This window comes from Chelmon rostratus, chromosome 3, assembly GCF_017976325.1.
Source record: "Chelmon rostratus isolate fCheRos1 chromosome 3, fCheRos1.pri, whole genome shotgun sequence".
NCBI lineage: Eukaryota > Metazoa > Chordata > Actinopteri > Chaetodontiformes > Chaetodontidae > Chelmon > Chelmon rostratus.
In genome coordinates this window covers 22,630,313-22,650,921 of record NC_055660.1, presented here as the reverse complement: position 1 = coordinate 22,650,921, position 20,609 = coordinate 22,630,313, and the positions used below count along the sequence as shown (strand labels likewise).

General features: G+C 41.7%; 2 protein-coding genes across 2 annotated transcripts; both read left to right on the top strand.

The window, feature by feature from the left end:
* The first annotated feature begins 710 nt into the window (after window positions 1-710).
* cenpk (centromere protein K) lies at window positions 711-7,218 on the top strand. The gene is made up of 10 exons (XM_041933913.1): window positions 711-797; window positions 1,085-1,186; window positions 1,288-1,344; window positions 2,481-2,544; window positions 2,862-2,908; window positions 3,018-3,100; window positions 3,245-3,343; window positions 4,420-4,555; window positions 4,666-4,719; window positions 6,505-7,218. The coding sequence occupies exons 1-10, from the start codon at window positions 795-797 to the stop codon at window positions 6,658-6,660; spliced, it is 801 nt and encodes a 266-aa protein (XP_041789847.1). The 5' UTR covers window positions 711-794; the 3' UTR covers window positions 6,661-7,218.
* A 221-nt stretch (window positions 7,219-7,439) lies between these two features.
* LOC121604166 (stromal membrane-associated protein 1-like) lies at window positions 7,440-16,832 on the top strand. The gene is made up of 10 exons (XM_041933604.1): window positions 7,440-7,703; window positions 8,168-8,301; window positions 9,118-9,203; window positions 9,284-9,359; window positions 10,210-10,272; window positions 10,388-10,463; window positions 12,022-12,152; window positions 13,289-13,532; window positions 15,497-15,834; window positions 16,170-16,832. Exons 1-10 carry the CDS (start codon window positions 7,586-7,588, stop codon window positions 16,302-16,304), a joined length of 1,401 nt encoding a protein of 466 aa, XP_041789538.1. The 5' UTR covers window positions 7,440-7,585; the 3' UTR covers window positions 16,305-16,832.
* The last annotated feature ends 3,777 nt before the right edge of the window (window positions 16,833-20,609 follow it).

The window sequence follows — 20,609 nt, the reverse complement described above, 5'->3', positions numbered from 1 at the left end:
CAACCTACCATCTACAGAATGCCTCACCGTGTTACAATATTGGATTATTGTCACAAATGCATCAACGTGGAAACAGAATGTTAATGCTGTAGCTGGCTGAGAATGAGCTCATTTTAACTTTGGTACTTTATTTGATGGGTAAAATAGCTCTGTTACAATATATCTGAATAGACGATGATATGCTTTTGTGTGTGAAGTATTTAGCTTTAAAGTAGGCCTTTAGTGACTAGGTGTCAAATAAATGAAGTGTGGATAAAAGCAGTGTAGTTAAAAAAAAGTTCAATATTTCCCTCTGAAATGTAGTGAAGCAGTAAACAACCAGTACCTCAAAATTATACTTAAGTACACTTTGTGTAGTTTTTTGGCTTTTCTTTTATTATTCAAAACAACAACATTATGATTGTCTTTGGCTTGAAGAGAGAAAATAATAAGCCCTTCAGTGTTGAAAGATTGCGTCTTAATTGCTGCAGAGTTTCTGCATCTCTTCAAAGAAGCTTTATGCTTTCAGACTGATCACCACACAACAGAGGGAGCCAACAGAGTCTCCCCTGACACAATAAAAGCAAGTTGTCTGCAGCCTAACCTGCCTGAGTGCTGCCACAGCTCTGAACACCTGCCCTGCGCAGAGCTCATAGACGCCAATGAGTGCACGTGCGCAGTCTCGCGCAGCATCAGCGCTCCTCGGCACTCCTCCGTCACCGGCGTTACGTCATCAATGTTGGCGGTATTTTGAAAACGAAGCGACTGTTGTTGTGGTCCGCGTCGTGGAGAAAACACAGAGAAAAATACAAGTTATGGTAAGACTGCACGTCCTTTGACTAAACTTTGTGGTGCAGATAGCTTCACAATAATGAAGAGTGCGATGTTTTCAGAGAATATCGACCCTGCTAACGGAAACTAGCTAGCTAGCTAAAGTTAATGTCAATTCATCTTTTCTCTGTCACGAGCCAATAACTAGCTGACAGCTATTAAGACCAAGCGTTAACCCACGCAGTGTGCCAACTTTATCTGAGCTGTGCTCAGTTTTCAAAGACATATCCAAATCAAACTCGACGGTTTTGACCTTTTATGTGTCCGTGTTCAGGCGGAGGTGAAGCCCAGTGGCCAGGATGCAGCTGAGCTGTCAGAGGCCGCTCGCAGCGAGCTGTTCGACCTGTGTGAGGACCAGTTTGCTCAGCTGGAAAAGGTAAAGCCATGTTTGAACCCGAGCCGTACTTTCCAACCAGTCACCGGATGTGCAGAGATGGTTCACACTGCAGACTGTGTCTCTCTCACTGTGTGTTGCAGCTTCAGAATGAGATTATACTGTGTGAACCAGATTTCTGTGAGAATCCGCAAGAGCAGGTGAGATTAACATTATTTTATGTTTCTGTGCAGTATCCTCCCAATGTTACAGATATAACACTGGAAACTCACAAGTGGAATGTCTCAAAAGAACACAAGATACTTCTTTTTTTATGATACTTCTACAACATGATTCAAATAAATGGCCTAGACAACACTTTTCTGTTGCAAAGTTGTAAACACCCGACATCCTCAAAACTTTCATTTATTTTCTTTTAAATATATCTCATTTTTATAAGCATAGTGTAGATCAGGCATTTGCAGAGACAAGCAAGACTACCTCTTTATCTGGCTAATCAACAATCAATTACACAATAAAATGATGGAATACTGGACAGAATACAGAGGAACAGTTTGGACAGCCATCAAAAGCTTGTCAAACCTAGCTACAGTGGCACCCACAGTGGTGTCAAATGTCAATTATAGGCCATAAATGTGTTATAACTGCTAACAACAGAGCATTTCAGTGATGGTTCATCCAGGGTTTTTTTTGTTTTGTTTTGTTTTTGTTTGTTTTATATTACACACACTGCTCATCAGGCAAATGCATCCTGTTGGATATGACATCATACACACACAAAAAAAATACTACCACACAGCCTCACTCGGATTCGCACCGGTTCTCCACTGGCCAGAGTTTAGCTGTCCTTGAGCCAATCAAACTAACTTCCACAAACTAGACTCACCTCATCCGCTGATGTTGGTTAGAGTGAGTAAATTCCATTTAAGATATCACCAAGTCTTTCTGAGATTTGTTTTTGTGGTATTTTGTGAATGCTTTTAAAGCACAGCTCTGTCTCCTGAGGTTTTAATTTGATATCTATTAATAGCTTTACAGTCAACTAAAAGAGCAAGATTACACTGGGATATTTTTAGGATCAAATGTTGTAAAATCATCATGAAAAATAATTTGTTCATTTTTCATTTCAACGTTTTTAATTTTCAACATTTGAAATTAATTCACAAAAGCAATTTTGCTCTCAAAAATGTTGTCAGGCACTTTGTTTTTCATTTTGTAAATGTGATATTTGTGTATGTAAATAACGTCATTCAATAAGTATTCAATAACTTAAATATCCTTCACAAGCATGTTGTGTTTGTCTGTTCTGTACATTGTGAGAATTTGTCTCCAATAGTCAGTAAATCTGCTGATGGCAACAGAAGCTGAACTGAAGCAGTGGCTGACAGTGGAGCCACAGTGTAAGTCCTTCATTCACACTGATAGAAGCTCGAACCATAATGTAATACAAGTGTGTACAACTGAAGTATGAATATCACAAATCAGCACCATAGCTTTATGCCACAGATACAGTTTAATGCCATTCCACATTTCAAAAGAAACAATTTAGACTGGTGTGACAAACATTACTGTTTAATCAAGATTTAATTTCAGATTCTGTGACTATATGAAATTGTGATTCCAGGGTTTCAAATAAAACTGAATTTGTTATATCTTCTGTATCTAATGTTTGGTAGTAAAAAATAACAAATTTGTTTATTTATTTTGTCCCATCCAGTATTGGCAACAAATTCAGAAGTTTTACTTCAAGCTGGAAAAGAGGAGGTATGTCTGTGTGTGAAATACAGCACCGAAGAAAGCATCTTATTGAATCTCCTTATTTAACCGCATTGCTCTAGTTATGCAATCCATTTTTCCACGTTGTTTTCCGCAGATGCTCAAGCTGTGCTCTGAACTTGAGATGATTGTTTCCTGCTATGAAGCAAAGAGAGACAAACTGAGAGAAACTAAAGAACTGTACGTAACCTTTCAGTCGTGGTGCAGGCTTTCCAAAATGACTGTCCTTCCAGAGGGCATAGAAATTATTTTCCGAAGTGTGTGTACGAGAGACTTTTCATTTGTTTTGCTCTGTGTGTTGTTCTGAAAGTTGATGTTTTTCAGTGAACAGAAGTGGCTGGAGGAGAAGAAACAGGCGCTGATGGCTGCCAGTGATCATGTTGAACGGCTTAAAGTGGAAAAGGAGAAATTATCGGAGCACAGGTGAGTTTGAAGTCAAAGTCACACTAAAACCAGATTAGTTCAAGTTTTGAGGTACATCTCCACTGGAGCAAAGCAAAATCATAATGGTTATAACCATAGTGACACTACTTGCAGTTGGTTTTCCAGGTTTGGGTTAATCCATCCTTAGGAGAGTCTTTGCAAGAGTCAGTTTTGAAAAGAGCTGCATGGGAGTCGTTGCTTTGCAGCTCACTGATATTGTAGGTTATCAGGTACATCAGCTGGGTCCACATTAAACGGCAACAAATATGTTCTGTTCATTTTGTTTACTTCTCAAGTCCTGAAACCTCTCACCACACGCCTGAAGGAGTTTTCACTCAGCAGCATATTCAGATGTCATAGCAGGTTTTTGTTCTTGCAGAGCAGGAAAATGCAGTGTTTCCGCTTTTCAGTTGCCACAGCTTTAGTTTCACTTCAAATGATTTCACATTTGAAAGCAGAGAGCTGAGAAGCTGCTGGAACTTGAGGTTCAGCTCAGTTTCTACATCAGGTTTCCCTTCATCTCTGTGAATTAATCCAGACAAACAGTTCCACTTTGTCTGGTGCTTGCCGCTCCACAGCAGCAACAAGGCACTCTTTCACAAATTCTCCTGAATGAGGTGTCAGCTTCTTTGTTTTTAGTTCACTAACCACAAAACTTGCCTGTATAACACTGTCTCTGTCAGAATGTGGTCTTGTGACAGCTTCTTGTTGAGCATCCAAACTTCATCAAAGAGCGTTTACTTTATCCGAGCGCATTTGTCCCTGCAGCTCATCCAGTATAGCTTGTAGTTATAATGACTCTTTAGATTGAACATATTTCTTAGTTGCTTTTTTGCATTTATGAATTGCCTCACAGGCCAGATGAAATGGCCTTGAAGGCCAGAGGTTTCTCACCCCAGATGTAAGTCAATACATTTTTACGGTGAAAACTTGGGTTTAGGTTAGGGTTAGTAGTGGTTATGGTTGAGGTAAGCCTCCAGGAAATGACTCTAAGTCTATGTAATATCTCCAAAAGTGACACACGACTCTGTGGGTGTGCGTGTGTATGTGTGTGCGCATTGCACTGCATTCCACAGTGTGTTGCAGGACACCAAGGAGAAAATCCAGAAAATGAAGGTCTACGGGGAAAGGTTGATGGAATCTCTTGGGGACATACTGGAGAAGCACATCCCTCTGCCACAGGACACATCCAGCACAAACAAGAAGAAGAAGGTACACTGACCTGTTTTGTGTTTAATGATCGTCTGTCCTCTCGCAGCCTGTTTAGTAATCTGTGCTGTTACCACTCCACTGCAGTTTACCATCTTTGTTTTCATTTTCAGAACGTTACCCAGGAGTTAGATGAAGACTTGATTTCACTTAATGAAATTCTTGAGGTGGGTTTTGATGCACTACATAATTGGCTTTGATGTCCAATAAATTTTTCTTGCTCTGAGTGAAACTAGTCAATTTAAGAAATCAAATTCAGAAGCAGGTTCATTGCAAATTAGCTTTTCATATACAATGGATTTGTCTTGGTGTTGTGGCAAATACACAATACAAAATGCACAAAGTACAGTGAACAGTACATGAACTTTACTCACTTTCACTAAGCAAGTAAAAGATTTCCAAACTGAAGACGACACATTTCTTTAAAATTTTTAGCAAGACATACTTCCAAGACATTTCCATCTTCTACAGTTTGGGCACCCTGCATGGTCAATACTAGCACCCGTTTTGCCAAGAGTCTCAGTTTGTAAAGCCTTTTTTTAGCCAGCTAAGATTCTTCCGATTGTTGTTTGGCGGATGTTCAACCATTCTTCCTTGTAAAAGGCTCTAGGTCTGTGAGATTCTTGGGTCATCTTGCATGCACTGCTCGTTTGAGGTCTGTCCACAGGTTTTTAGTGATCTTTAGGTCGGGGGACTGTTAAAGCCAGGGCAAAACCTTCAGCTAAATAAATTTGGTTGTTTTTTTTGTTAATTAACAGCAAAGCAAGAAATTAAAATTTTCACACTGATACTTTAAAGATCTTTGTGTTCTGTCAGGTCTAGAGCAAATGCTCAACAGCCCAGTTCACCCGAATCACACACAAAAGAAATAAAAAATGGATGGTGCATCTCCAGTTGTGCAGATTGTTCAGTTTTATTTTTCAGGTTTTGTGAGCCACAGAGACTTTGTTTGAAAAACTCAACAGCAATGTGTTTTTCCATCAACAGCATCCTTGCCACTTGAGATAAATCAGATTTTACTTCAGATACTGTCTTTTTTCCCCTTGTGATACAATATAATTTCAATTATTATTACTTTAAATAAGACAAATATCTTTAAATCATGTTAGAACAAGCCTAAGCTTCATGAAACAGTGAACAGTCATGGACGCATCTTCATAGGCCGTGTCCTTTGACAGATACAGGCAGATATTTTGACATACAGTATTATAACTAACAACATTAATAACAGCCACATGAATTTTATGTCAGCCAGATGAAGGGCCTTCTGCTCACTGGTAGCAGAGCAATCATCATTAATGTGATTATTTAGACCTGTGCTTTTCCTGCTGCAATCAGTCAAAAGGTCTGCAGTGAAAAAGGTCTACAGGGATGTAGGTACTGTGTCCATCTACACATACTGTATAGACAAAGAAGGTGCTCCTTCATGCGTTTGTTGTTGCTTATTGCTGTAATGACAGTTATAGCAACCAAGACTATACTTTAACTAATTGTATTTTTGATTTGAGTGAATAGCTACATATCACAGTCCCCATCCCTCTCATCCCCATGAATTACAGGAATATTGGCGGTCACATGACAGGAATAATGTAAGGTTGTCAGCGTCAACAGTCAATTCTGCCTACTCTCAGTGTTGCACCTGTGTTATAGTCAGCATCATTGTCATTACTTCTCAAACTAACATTTGAAAATACTTTATGTTAGTGTTGTGGTGGCCATGGTACATACCACATGCACAAATCATCCAGAACTGAAGTGCGGGGCAGCACGTTTGTCACATCATCTCTTTCCTTGCATCTCTTTCCAGTGTGCATTGTCAAATAGAGACAGAAATACAAACCAAAATCTTTTGAACTGTCTGTGTAAATGCTTGTCTGCATACTTTTATAAATTGTATCATCTACTTAACACTACTTAACCCCATTCTACCACTGTCTTCTGTACCCCGACAGCTTCTTATGAACAAGGTCTTGAACACACCACATGACCCCTATGTAACGATAGACAACACATTCTGGCCACCATACGTGGAAATGCTGCTCCGCTATGGTATCGCAGTGAGGCACCAAGAGAATAACTTCAAGATTCGCCTGGAAACCTTTTATTAAGACGGCGATGGTGTATTTAGCATCTCAAGCACCACCTCTCTGCTGGTATTTCTAGTTTAAGTCTGCTTGTATAGTACTATCATATATTTTTATGTTCATGTTCATGTTCATATGAGGACTAACTGTCTGGGAAAGCAGTTAGGCTAGTGATTTACTATATGCATACGTTTATCACATTTACATATTTTTTAGTTTAACAACTGTTTTGTTTGTACAGAGTAACCATGGGTCCTTTAAAAAGTCTGAGAACAAAATAAAAAAATAAGCCATGAGAGTATTCAAATGTATTAGATTTTTAATTGATTTTGTGTAAAGTCATTAATTCTCAGAGTTGAAGTCGTCTCTTAACTGCAAACTGTACTTGATCCTATTTTCATTGGCGAGGTTTAATTAGCAATAAGCGATGTATGTTTGTATTTATCTGTGCTCTTTAGCCCATTTTTCCAAGGTGACCTTCTGATGCCATCACAGACCCCAATGATGTACTGTAAATATGTAGATTTTGTTTATTTCGTTGTCTGTATATATTTTTCTTGTTCATGTTTAATAAACCTTGGAACTGCAGAAAAAAAGCATGTCGTCAATGATCATTGGTTTTCCAGGCAAGTAGTAGGCATCTCTCCAGTCCAAATTATTTATGGGTGGTGATTAGTAAACTTTCATTGCAGATAATGACTTTTTTATGAAAATGTTAAACTTAATTCATAAGAAAGTACGTCAGAGCTGTCGTCCAATCCGGTGCGGCCGCCGCGTCAGCGTTAGAATGCCTGTGGGCGGAGAGGGGATTCCGGTTCCGGGTGTTTTCATATCCAACTCGGAGGCGTTCATCTCTCTGATTATGGTCTTTTATCAGAAACTTCTTTCGACTCACGACTGATTAAAGTAGAGTTGTTTTTATTAAGGAAGTCCAACTAAAGCCGTGAATATGACGACCCGCTCGGAGAGAGAGAAGGCCCAGAAACTCAACGAGCAGCACCAGGCCATCCTGTCCAAAATGCTGAGAGAGGAAGACAACAAGTACTGCGCCGACTGCGAGGCGAAAGGTGCGACATTCACACTGTAGAAAATATCACATTTCTACTACACACAACTAACATTTTCACTCACAATCGGCCGCTAAAGCTAATTAACGATGTAGCATCTGCGTTGGTTAGCTTAGCAAAGCTAACTCGCTAGTGTGGAACTGGCTAAGGCTAGTCAGCTGACACCTCTTCCCCTTCAGCTAAACTAAGAGGCTAACCAGGAAGCTAACTTCTGTAAATCTATGTAAGCTCCCCACGGTGCCTCTCCCTCACCGCCGCCCTCAGCGCAGCTGCCGGGTGTTGCTAGAGTTGTGTTAGTTATCTTATTTTCATGTTAGGTCATTGGTAAAGAATACAGAGCTTGCCTTTGGCACTTAAAGTCACTACAGGATCGTGCATGTTTATGGGTTTTCTTCAGACGTCTCTCCACATTCAAATTAGTCTGTTTCTTTCTTTCTTTCTTTCTTTTTTTTTGGCTTCATCAGGTCCAAGATGGGCATCCTGGAATCTGGGAGTGTTCATCTGCATCCGGTGTGCTGGCATCCACAGGAACCTGGGAGTACACATATCCAGAGTTAAATCTGTCAACCTGGACCAATGGACCTCAGAACAAATCCAGGTACTGTTTTCATGTTTGATCTTCGTTTTACTTGCACTTAGTTGTCCTCTATTTACAGCCAGCCTTTGTATTTTGTGCCTCATAACTGTGAAAATATTGCAAAATTCCACTTTAAAGTGTTACTCCCAGTAATTTAGCACTGCACATCACACTTGGAGACTTGTGAAAGGCAGATTAAACACAGACTGTTCACCGTCTTTGCAGCAGAGGGTGAGAAGTTTTCATCCCTGGTGTGGGTCAAGTGTCAAACAGGCTGGATCCAACACCTCCCATAATGCAAATTGATAGTGTCTGTCAGTATGCTGCATTCATGTCATTTAGAAGCTACTGTAATTACCAGTCTTCAGCATGGAAATTACTGTTAACACAAATATCCAAGTCATAATTACAACTGGAAAACACTTTTCTGAATGCTCCAACATGAAACTTGGCACTTTTTAATGCAAAAGTGCCTGAAAAGTCAAACAAATATGTATGTCTCACATCATATCTGCCAAGGTCTGTCATCCAAGGTTATTAATCCCAAATTTGAGACTCATCTTGCCACAAACTCCGCACCCCCAGGTTGTAACACAGGCTTTCTATTAAATGTTTGAACTCCTAAACCCAAGCCAAGACAACCGTGATGACATCTAACACTTCTCATATGCAACGTAAGCTTCACTGAGGCCACAGGCGACAATCTACTTCTGTTTTCACAGACTCAGTAGTGGACCGAGCAGTCCTCCCCATGATGACTGAAGGAATCGCCATGTTTAAATTCAGTCGAGTGCCCCTTGACAGCTTCTCTTTACCCCTCTGTCTTTCCTTTGTCAGAGTATACAGGATATGGGTAACACCAAGGCCAGGCAGCTTTATGAGGCCAACCTTCCAGAAAGCTTCAGAAGACCTCAAACAGACCAGTATCCTTCACTATCTGTGTGTGTGTGTGTGTGTGTGTGTGTGTGTTTTGGTTGTTGTTGTTCCTTAACTCTGACCTAAGAGCTGTGGAATTCTTCATCAGGGATAAATATGAGAAGAAGAAATACTACAGCAGGAATGTGACCAATGGGAGCAGTGTATGTATCAGTTAATTTTTCTTATGCTATGTAACTCTTATGTACATGCCTGTAAAAGCAGTGTACACACTTTTATAGAAGAGTGGTCCATGATTTCTGTTACTTAGTAATTACTGGGTTTCTTTCTTTTCTGGCTCTATAAACTATTTTCCTCCGCTGCGTCTCTGATGTCTGCCTTCCCTCTCGCTCCTCTCCCGATATTTTCACATCTAAGTAGATGAATTAAAGGTTTATTTTGATCAAACCAGAGTTGGTAATTGTTGGAACAGTGGAGAGACTAACCAAGAAGGTTTTGGTGAGTTTTATTTGTTTCTGTCACGTTTAGGTGAAGTTGTGGTTTACAAAGATAAATTGACTCTTTCTGTGAAAGGAGTCTGGGGGCCTTGACGAGAGCATTATAGCAGCTGTTTCTGGTTTAAAGAAAGGATCTTACTCTTTAACACAACGGTTTATCTCTGTTGGGATCCTTTCCATAACGTTGTCAGACACAGAATAACAATCTGAGCCTGTCAGTGGTTCATACAAACACTTTTAGTGGATGTAGTTTGTCGGCGTGCAGACGCCTGGAGGGCCTACATTGCAGCCCATTTCGCAGCTGCCTGCTGCAGTGCTCTCGCTCAATACCGGACCAATTTGTAAATATGTTGCGGCCCTTAGTCACTTAATGCACAAAAACATGGAAAAATAGGGTACATAAACACATGTGATATTTAATCGAATTTGTCATTGACGTAGATGTCTTGCAGGACATGTTGACTGGCACCAGGAAGCCCGGGAGTGGTCTCAGCTAGCAGCAGTTTTTCTGTTGGTCATCATGAGTTTCTTTTTTTTTTTTTTTTTTTTTTTTCAGCCAAAAGATGGTAAGAAGGAGAGGGAGCCAGACAGAGGGAGCAAGGTGTCATCTTACACCAAGGTAAGTATCTCACACAAATGCTTAGCAAAGCAGTGCTTTGTGAGTTGTAGAAACATGTTTTCCAGCATTGTTTTTGTCATGTTTTTATTAAACAAACAAATATATATTTTTAAAGAGTGAAGAGTCGAGGCCAGTTCCCAAAATCAGCCCTGCTAAGACTTCAGAACCCTCTGTGAACCTACTAGGCCTTGGTGAGTATCTTAATGCTTCCTGGGTGACTAGGCAATAAAAGTCGTCTGAAATGCGCCACATGAATGTGCTGACTGAGATATTAATGGAATCAGGATAAATAAGGTTTTAGCTTGTAATCGTTTTCTTTTTATTGCCAGTTCTGCAGATCTAATAAATGACTGAATGACTATAAACTCATTGAGCCAGGGGTTTTGAGTTGTTATGGGCTTACGGTGCCGTGTAATTCTTGATTACTGATATTCACACTGATACTTAGTATGTGTATAGCATTTAGGAACCACGTTATATTGGATTTTTGTTGTGTACATGATGTAGTGTAGCATGCTGAGGCTATGGCATGTCATGGCAGTGGTTGTATACCTTTTTGAAGGCGTCGTCACAGCAGGCTCCGACTGTGCCCGTCTTCAGCTTGTGTCCCCCCTGTAAACCTGTCTCGATGTATAAAGCGTCATCTTTAAAAGGCTTACCGTGTTCCCCTTTTTCAAAAGTCAGTGTGAAAGATCTGCTACGCTGTCTGCGATGAAATCTGTTGCTCTTTGAAGCTGCTGTTCATGCAAACTATAAAATTGTCCAGCTGCTCTATAATTAAAAACTTACCATTGGACCATTGCAAGTTTTGTTTTTTGTTTTTTTGTTTTTTGTTTTTTTTTGTAAGGCAGTTGGAGGAAATGCCAAAGCTGCTGACTCAGTTACCGAGGTTGTGTCTGACTAGCAACTTCTTGTTTTGTACATTTAAATCTACTTGTTTTGGACTGTCAGTGTTAAACATTACAGGGGAGAAACCGTAAAATAATATGCAGTGAACTGGTTAGATGAAGTGGGACAAGGGCCATTGTGATGCATCATTAAAGAAGGAGGCATCTGATCACAATTGAGTGATTCCTCTGAGGTCGTTCTGGCTTTCAGGACCAGGTTTGCTCATGGATCTGTTGCTGGATCACTTGCAGTGGCAGTTATTCGGATGTTCCTGTCTTGACATACAGTTGTGCTTCTGTTATTATTGTTTGTCTGTGCATTAGTGTATGTGTCCATCTATCTTTTCAATGAGAGAGCGCTCTGGCATAATGACTGAATATCGTAGGAATAATGTCTTATCTCTTCGTTGCAGTTTTGTTGACAGCGTAAAAGAAAATGACACATTTATGCTAGTGATGGGCGTGGAGCAGCGTTGCATTATTTAGATTAATTGTTATTTTTGTTTTGTGGCCAATGAGCTAATAAGGGTAAGCTGATTAATTTTTTATTGTACTAACCGTTACACTTATTGTGTGGGCAGATCTGCAGCTCTGGGAGGGCACTGCAGTTAAATGAATATAAAGACAACACATATTCTCTCATTAACAAACATAAGCTGTTTGTTTTATGGCGCGATTACATATAGTATTAGGATTTTATTTATGATCCCTCAGAAGTTCTCTGTGAATTCAGGTAGAATGTTCTTCTGTTTGTCTGTGAGTTAAGCTGCACTCTGTTGAAGTAGTCCCACGGGCTTGTTTTTTCTAACAGCGTAAGCATATTTTCCACCTCTAAAACCGTTTTTTCACCTTTCTGTCACAGACGCACCGGCAGCTGCATCAACTAACAATGGTAGCACAAACACAAGCCAGAACAACAACGACCTGGATATATTTGGCCCCATGGTGTCCAACCCCCTCCCCGCATCCACATCCGCAGCTCAGTTTTCTCAGGTAAAACCAAGCAAGAAGTCCCTCGTCCAGGCTCGGTTCTGACTTCTTAGTGTTGCTAAGGAGGGCTTGTAAAACTGAAATGAAGTCAAATGATAACCATCATCATCAATAGTACACAAGGCAGCAACACCAATACTGAGCGAACCAGAAAGAAGATGAACGCAGCTAATGAGGCAATCATTTTAAATAGGGCTGCGATCACTGTCAGCAGCAATTCATTTGTTATTGGTTTGATTCACCGTTCAACATACAATGGTGATAAATGTCCGTCGTCGAGGTCTTAAAAACCCATAAGTGATGTCTAATGTTTGGTTTGTTCGACCACCATAAACCCAAAGATATTTTACGGTGTTATTGATTCACACTCTGATAATTGACTTTTAATTAGTTGACTAATTGTTTTCTTTTTAATATTGTTTTACTGTGCTCTCAAAAGGCTTGTCCAGCTTTTCCGTATTTACTGCATCTGCACAACAGAAATGGCTCTGCATGAAGTAACCCTTCGTCTCTGCTATAACTTGACTGCTGCTACATTACCAAGCAAGTCTAAATGCCTACTGCCTAATGGAAGCATTCACTACCACTACCACTAGTTATACACTTTGCTATTGCTGTGTCACGCCACAGATAGCATTGGGAAAATAACTAGCTGTTCGAGGGGATTTAGTTACCACCAAGCCTCATGGCTGTACCAGCTACTGACAGCCTGCCAACAGGCCACACCTGAAATGTGCAGCATCATTATGCAGGACAGGCCATTATCACTCCATTTATAAATGAATAAAATATGAAAACCGTTTTTTTCAAATCTGTCTAACAACAGCTGACGGCTGTTTGCCATCGTGGTAACCAGATCGTAAACCTGCTCTCTCAGAGTCACATATTTAGTCATGGAGGCTTTGTTGATGATAATTTGCTGGTTCAGTTTGTTGGGCCATGTCAGGGCAGCACACAGGGAGCCACCCTGAATTGTCAAAGCAGTTTGAGTGCGAGGACTATTTTCTTCTTTCATGAGTGAAACGGCACAAAGTTTGAGCTGCTCGTGTTTCATATCCGTCTTAAACAAGTGAATCATTGTTATTTCATTCTTTCATCACCAAGTTTTCAGAAAGTGGGGATGTGTTTCCTCCTCTCAGGTGAGCTCCAGTAACATGGCCAGTACTCCCACACAAGCTCCAGCAGCAGCAGCAGCAGCAGCAGCAGCAGCAGGGGGAGGAGGAGGAGGAGCAGCCAGCTCGGGGTCGGGGCAGGGAGACCTCGACTTGTTCAGTGACAGCAGTAGCACCACTAAAACTGACGACATGGCCAAGAAGCCCCTGTCCAAGGACTCCATCCTGTCCCTGTATGGAACCAACAGCATGTCCCAACAGGCTCCCGCCGGTGAGGACGCAGAGTGTCTAATGCCTCATTGTTATGCCTTGTTTATGAGACATAATAATTTTCTGATTGTAATGTCACTCATCTACATAAACATAAAGATGACATTTAATTTTGTTCAGTAAGAATGAGTGAGAGAGATTGCTAATCTGCTGAGATATTTAATGCCATCTTTAGGCACCTGATGGTTGTCGATGATGATTGAGTATTGATAACAAACACTTCGTCCATCACAAATATATGTCCATAAATCTGGATAGAAATCATAGAAAACAGATGTTCCTTATAACTCCAGAGCTGCTGGATGGGAGACTGTTTGGTGATTCGCTGTCTGTGATGTGGTGACTGCTGGGAATCTCATACCTTGGCTCCAGTACACTGACAAGATGCTCAAATCCAACAACTGACAAGGGCTGGTCACTAAAGGCAGTGTACTGGGTCAGAGCTTCTGCTGCTTTTGCCACCAGGAGGACAGGGAGCCCACTCAGGCCAACAAAATTACCTTTTTAGAGCCATAAATTATCTCCTCGATGTGGCGCTGCTGCGAAACATGAGTCAGCCTTTGTGTTGCTGCCTGTGAAACTCTTAACATGAGAGCTCCACAAACAGGGTTTTCCCCTACAGTCATCCTGCAGTGGCATCAGTCCCACACGATCATGAATCCTCTGCTCTCGTGGTTCACTGAGGGTGGGGATTAACCCCTCCACACTCCCACAGGAGCAGAGGAGAAACATGAAAAAACATTGTCTGTATAGATTACAAACAGGCTCAGTAGTGAACAACACGCTAAAGTGCTGATGGATTAGGTGTTTTTAGCTCAGCTAGACCAGACAATATTCAATTAAAATAGATCAGTGATGCTGTTTAAATGCCGTTTCATAGTTCTCCATGACGTTTACTGGAAGTGATGTAATGTAGCCCCCATAATGCGTTTCATGTGGAGTGAATACTGCAAAACCACACTTTTAAAGACAACATCGCTTGTCAGCAGATGGTTATATGGTAACTTATGAGCCACTTTATGCTCTGGTTGCTTTCACATGCAGTTAACACACCAGTCATAATTTTGTTTGAATGAAAACTCAACTCCTGGCGTTTGCTCCTCGTGTTCTTCACCACTGTTGTTGAAGAAGGAAAGAATGTGAGTAACAGGCAAACCAGCTTTAAAAGTGACATATTTTCTTTTTAAATAAGTGTTTAGTGAATATTTAGTGAAACCTTAAAGAGTTCAATTTCAGAACAGAACTTGGTGTGGTGGCAGGTGGTAGAACGAGTGCTTATCCGCCGCCACCCCAAAGCTCTCACCGAGGGAAAACACTGATCTGGACATCTCTTCTCTCACTTCTTCAGTGTTTGCTGCAAAGTTGGTTGTTGCTGTGTCCTGCAGTTAGCATTAGCAAACTCCTTGAACTCTGCCTTGTGTTGGTGTTTTAGATGTTTTGTCAAATTGCTTCTGCTAAAGGAGCTACTTTTCCCTTGACAATTTTGTCGAGCGTAGTTTGCAGCCTGCTCTACTTTTCTCATTATCAATTATCCTAAAATATCTCCAAACTGCTGACAGTGCTCCTCCTCTGCCGACATGCTCAACTGACTGGAGGTTAACGCGGCGTTGCCATCAAGTGATGTCAAAGTGATTTTATGAGTACAAGTACACGTGCACAGTATCAGACCCGATACTGACATCAGGACATCCCTGCTTTTAATTATGCTAGCCTGCCAAAATATGTGCAAATGTAGGCTAAAACTCCCAGCTCATGCTGTGGCCCACAGCTAACTCACACTGTGAGTGCAAGTAGATACTTGTTAGTATGTCCTAACACAGTCCCACAGAGCTTTCCTAACTTACTGCTTAACAAACAGGCTCCTTAAACACAGTATTTAACTTTAAAAACATACGTTTTGGAAATCCACACCTCACACATATTCGTACACGTGACATGTTTTCCGCTGTCCTCCTCTCCCCTCAGCTGGCATGTTCATGGGCCCCTCCCAGATGCAGTTTCCTGTCCAGGCCGCTGCTGGTTATCAGGCCTTCCCTGGCATGGGCACAGCCATGCCACCCACAACCGTCATGGGTGCCATGATGGCTCAGAGCGGGGCAGCCATGATGGGGCCCAGTCCGGGCATGATGGTCGGGATGACGATGCCTAATGGCTTCATGGGGAATGCGCCGGCCACCGGAGTGATGGGCATGGCGCCGAGGATGATGGGGCCGCAGGCCGGTGCGATGCCTGCGGGCATGGTGCCTGCTCAGGGCATGTACGCCATCCAGCCTGGGCAGCAGGCTCAGTGGAACATGGGTCAGGTATGTTGACATTGTAAGAGGTTATTTAAAAAGCAGCTTCACACTACATCTTGGTTTGTGATGTTGACAGTTCTGTTCAAGTCTGTGGCACATGTGTGATTTATTTCACACCCAGCTGTGATGATGCATCGCACAATAGTGCATTCTGAAGGGCTTTACTACACAGGGTGCGGACAGAGCATCCGACAGCCACCAGATGGCAGCACATGTAGGACTGTGCCCCAAACTCATACTGTGTAATGTTTCTAGTGCCGCACTGGTAAAGGTTATAATGATATTGCCGGTTTCACTCGATGATGTGCTAATGTTAATTCAGATCTCTCTGGCATCCTCAGGTGAATCAGCAGATGTCGGGGCTGACTCTGAACGGTGCAGGTGGCCAGATGGCCTTCGGGCAGCCTCCGTCAGCTATGGGAGGGTGGGCCGCCGCTGGATCTGGCCAGACCCTGAGCACACAGCTATGGAAGTGAGCCTTCGAGCGGGATGATGGTCGGGCAGAGTAAGAGTCGAGGTTGCAGAAAGTGCAAAATATATCTTGTGCTTCTCTGCGCCTCGCTATGAACTGATGCCCATTTCCATCACGGACCAGCCTTCAGAACATGAAAATTGTATCTCTTTTTTCCCCATCTCCCTTTCTCTGTCTCTCTTTCTCTCTATTGTGTGAGTGAATTGGGAGTCATACAGGATTACAGCCTGGCAGTTTCTGCCTGTCGTATGGTTTTTGATCATAACTCTTATTTTCCTTTTTTGGAAAAAAAATTACAAGGAAATAACAGTCCCAACAAAAATGATATCGACATATCAGAAAAGCTGCAGGACCAGTTACACAAGCTTTTATTGTATCACTGTATCATTATAAGATTATAGAACATTTAAATGAATAGTATTTAACGGGAGAAGATATGACTATCAAGTCTGTCAGTACTGCTCCCAAATGTACAGCGCTGTATAACCTTCTTTTAAAGTACTTGTGGTTCCCCTGTAAAATTAAAGTGATAATAAATGACTTGCTTTGATGCGTCTTCTATGATTCAAGTGCGGTGCGGTACGGCTTTTTAAGACTCAGTATGAAATTTTATGATTGAGGTTTGGCGTTAAGCTTCTCAAAGGGCATTAAAGGGCTTTAACTTGCATCTTACACTTGTTAGCAGTCAGCAGATTTTATGTTCCAACATCAAGTTAAAGTTATTTGTGTCAACGGCAACAAACTGAACAGAGGGAATGAATAGCACGTCTTTTTTATTTCATCATAATGCTTAATCCTGGCTGCAGTTTAGATCAAGTGTTGGTGGAGAATGTAGCTCAAACCACTGTGGAAGGAAGAGCGGTGTGTTTGTACAGGTGTACTGATGGAAACAGACCTGCAGTGACACACACTCTTATTTCCTTTGTCATCTGATCCAGGTTCCTGCTCAGGCGCTGACTAACTACTGCATGTTGTGTACTGGTAACCTGAATAACAGAACCATTGTTAAACAGGAACAGTGGGCAGGAACTCTTTGTCTTTGCCCTGCACAAAAGAGATCCAAACATCCTCTTTTGGAAAGTAGTTTCCCATAATATTGTTTAAAATTGCAGAAAACACATGATGCTAGTTAATGAACAAGGTCTATAGATAACAATGTATTTGCTCCAACCTGAAAGTGAAAACACATAAAGCAAACTAAATGTGACAGAGGGCCTCTGTAGACCATCAGAAGAACCTCATCTGAAACAACATGCTGATGCTTTTGTTGATGGGGATGAAAGAAAATGCAGCTTGGGGTTTGTTGGGCCACGCGGCTGAAGACAGTCCACTGCTGCTCCTGCCCTCTAGATGGCAGCATACTCATATGGGAAAAGCCTATCAGGACAGAAATGCTTCAGATTACAAATATGATCACACAGAATTGAATTGAAGAACTTGCTCTTTTAAAGGTTTAGTGGGCCGAGACTACAGCCCGACACTGATGTGCTGTTGGCAGTGAGTTTTTCTGCAGTGTCACGCTTGTCTGTAGAGAACAGTGGCTTCTTTGAGGCTAACTGATGTCAGAGTTGCTTATTTGTTCCTCTTTGTGCACTCTCAGTTGAGGAGTGAACCATCATTGTTGCCAGTAATGTTAAATCATTCATCCCTCTGACGTCAGTCTGAAAGTCTTTGCTCGGCATCGTTGTTAAATCAATGCAACGCGCACAGCCACAGCCACATTAAGTACCATGTCATAATTCAGGCTGGGGGCTGATGTTAACACGAAAGTCCACAGTTGATTCAGCTTTTTTGTGCTTTTAAGAGATTCTCAAGTACATGTTTTAAACGCAGCAGTCCTGAACCTGTCGGGCAACATTTTTGCTGGATGTTTTCATCAAGCTGGCACGTTAACAAAGTCTTTATGAGTAGCCAAAGTATTGAGAAAGACTGCTGATTTATGATGTTCATTTTGGAAGGCGTCTGCTTACAGAGATGATTTCAGATGTGACAAATGTCTGTGTGGTTCTGGTTTTCACAAGGTGCGGCAAATGTCTTTCTATGGGTTTGAAAATGAGTCTCAGCTGTTATGAAAATGTGACACTCGTTCACACACACGATGCGCTCATTATTCCACGTACAGGAAACCAGCACATGATGGCAGTATGGCATTAACTTTTACAAGATAAAGGGAGTTGCCCCGCTGAGTCTGTGGCCATCTCAACATGCTGTCTATTCTGTATGCATAGTTTTCATTTCTCATTGATTTAAATTCATTCACTTGTGCATTTTGCTTGTTGAGCCTTTTCCCCTTCCTAACATTAGCTAGAAAGTGCTGCATACGGAACATCAAGTTTTATTATCACTGCTGCCTTGTTTTTTATGGCTGGTGCAATGAATGCTCTTTTGTTGAAGTTAATTGTGAGCCTTTGAGGCACATTCGCACAAACTGTAAGAATCTGGAAAACTGGAGTCATACTACGTGTTTACAGTCAGTAGCAGTTTCGCAGGGAAAATGTGCCTCACTGTGCCTCCGAGCGCTGGAGCTTTCACAGGGCTGTTGCTCTCTGAGCTCTGGGTGTCTTGATAGGGATTTCAACAGAATATGTTTCTTTTAACATGTACTGTATCTAGCTTTGGGTTTCTCCACCCAGTGCATGCTGGGATATGGTCCAGTGCACATCCACCCAGCCCATGGGAAGCTTTATTGCTGGACGTGGTTTGAAAAGTCGCTTTCAGTCATTTCAGAAAAATGCAACAGGATTAAAGCTTTTGTTTGTATGAGCTCACTCTTTCATGATAATGTGGATTGTATATACACTGAATGCTGCCACGCTGAATGCCCTGCCCAAGCAGGTCCTGGACTATATGCTCTTGGAACTATATGTAGGGTGTGGTTCCTTAAACCAGCCCTACCTGTTAAACCCCCACCTTTCAGCCATCCTGCACGGCCCAGTCAGAACCGGATGCTTACTCATTAGAACAGGAGATAATCCTCAGTGTCTGTTTTTTTTTTTATTTAACCTTTATTTAACCAGGTAAAAGGGGGACCTGGCCAAGAGGTCAGCAGCACACGTCACAATGAATAACAGACAGTAAATAAAATGAAAGAGCAGCAATAACTAGGTTAAAAGTTAACATATAAAGTGCAGCAGTGGAAGTACAGTAACAATTTTAAAAACATGAGCACTGTTCCAGGGTCTCGCAATGACTATCAGTCAGTAGAGAGCGAAAGTTCTCCAAAGGTATGAGCTCTGACATTTTAAAATCAGACTAGAGGGTATTCCAGGCTGATGGGGCGGCAAATCTGAAGGCTCTTTTCCCCTGTTCAGTCCTGACACGAGGGACAATCAGGTGAATCCATCCAGATTTGGCATAGAGTTCACAGTGATGGGTGAGTCTGCTACAGCCAGTGACGAATCTCAGCGCACAGTGATAGACAGTGTTCAAGGACTGAAGACATTTAGCTGAAGCTGTCATGTACAGAACATCACCATAATCAAGCAAAGGTAAAAAAGTTGCAGATACTTGCAAGCTCGGAGAGAGAAAACAGGAGAGAGAAACAGGATTTAGAAACCAATTTTAATCTTGAGTTTAGTGACCAAATTTGTAATATGCACTTTAAATGAGAGCTCCTGATCAATAAGAAAACCCAAGTACTTGTAATTAGAAACAAGTTTAATGGGAACACCTCATGAAGTTAAGATTGAGGGGATGTTCCCTGGTAATTCACCAGATCTAGAAAACACCATCGGTTTAGTTTTTTGTGCATTTAAAACTAATTTGAAATTTTGCAATCGAGATTGAACAACATTAAAAGCAGATTGTAAAAACTCAAGAGCCAGCACAATTGAGGGTAACCAACAATAGATGACAGTGTCATCTGCATAATGACGGTCTGCATTTTAACACTGGGAATGGACTGACAGTGTGCTTACACAGGAGGACCAAACTCACAGCCACGGAAATGGAGGCAAAATCACATCCATCTCATGCTCGGCAGGGCTTGAGAGGCCCTGAAGTGCGTTTGGTCTTGTTCCACTCTCTACCTCTCACTGCTCCTACGGCTCGCTGCAGCCCCAGCACAGTTTGAAAACTTTCACAGTAAGGTTTGATGCCATACAGCGGCTGAGACCTTTAGCAAAGAGGTTCGGCATTCCTCTCAGCTTGTGTGTCAAACCTAACACTGCTCCAGAATAGAGTCCGCCAGTCGAGTGAAGAATGTTCCCTCTCTCTGCAGCCCCGTAATGGACTGTTTGACCCCAAGGCATCAACATTCCTGCAGATACGGACATCAGCCTCCGGTTTTACTGTTGCAGACGTGACTAAT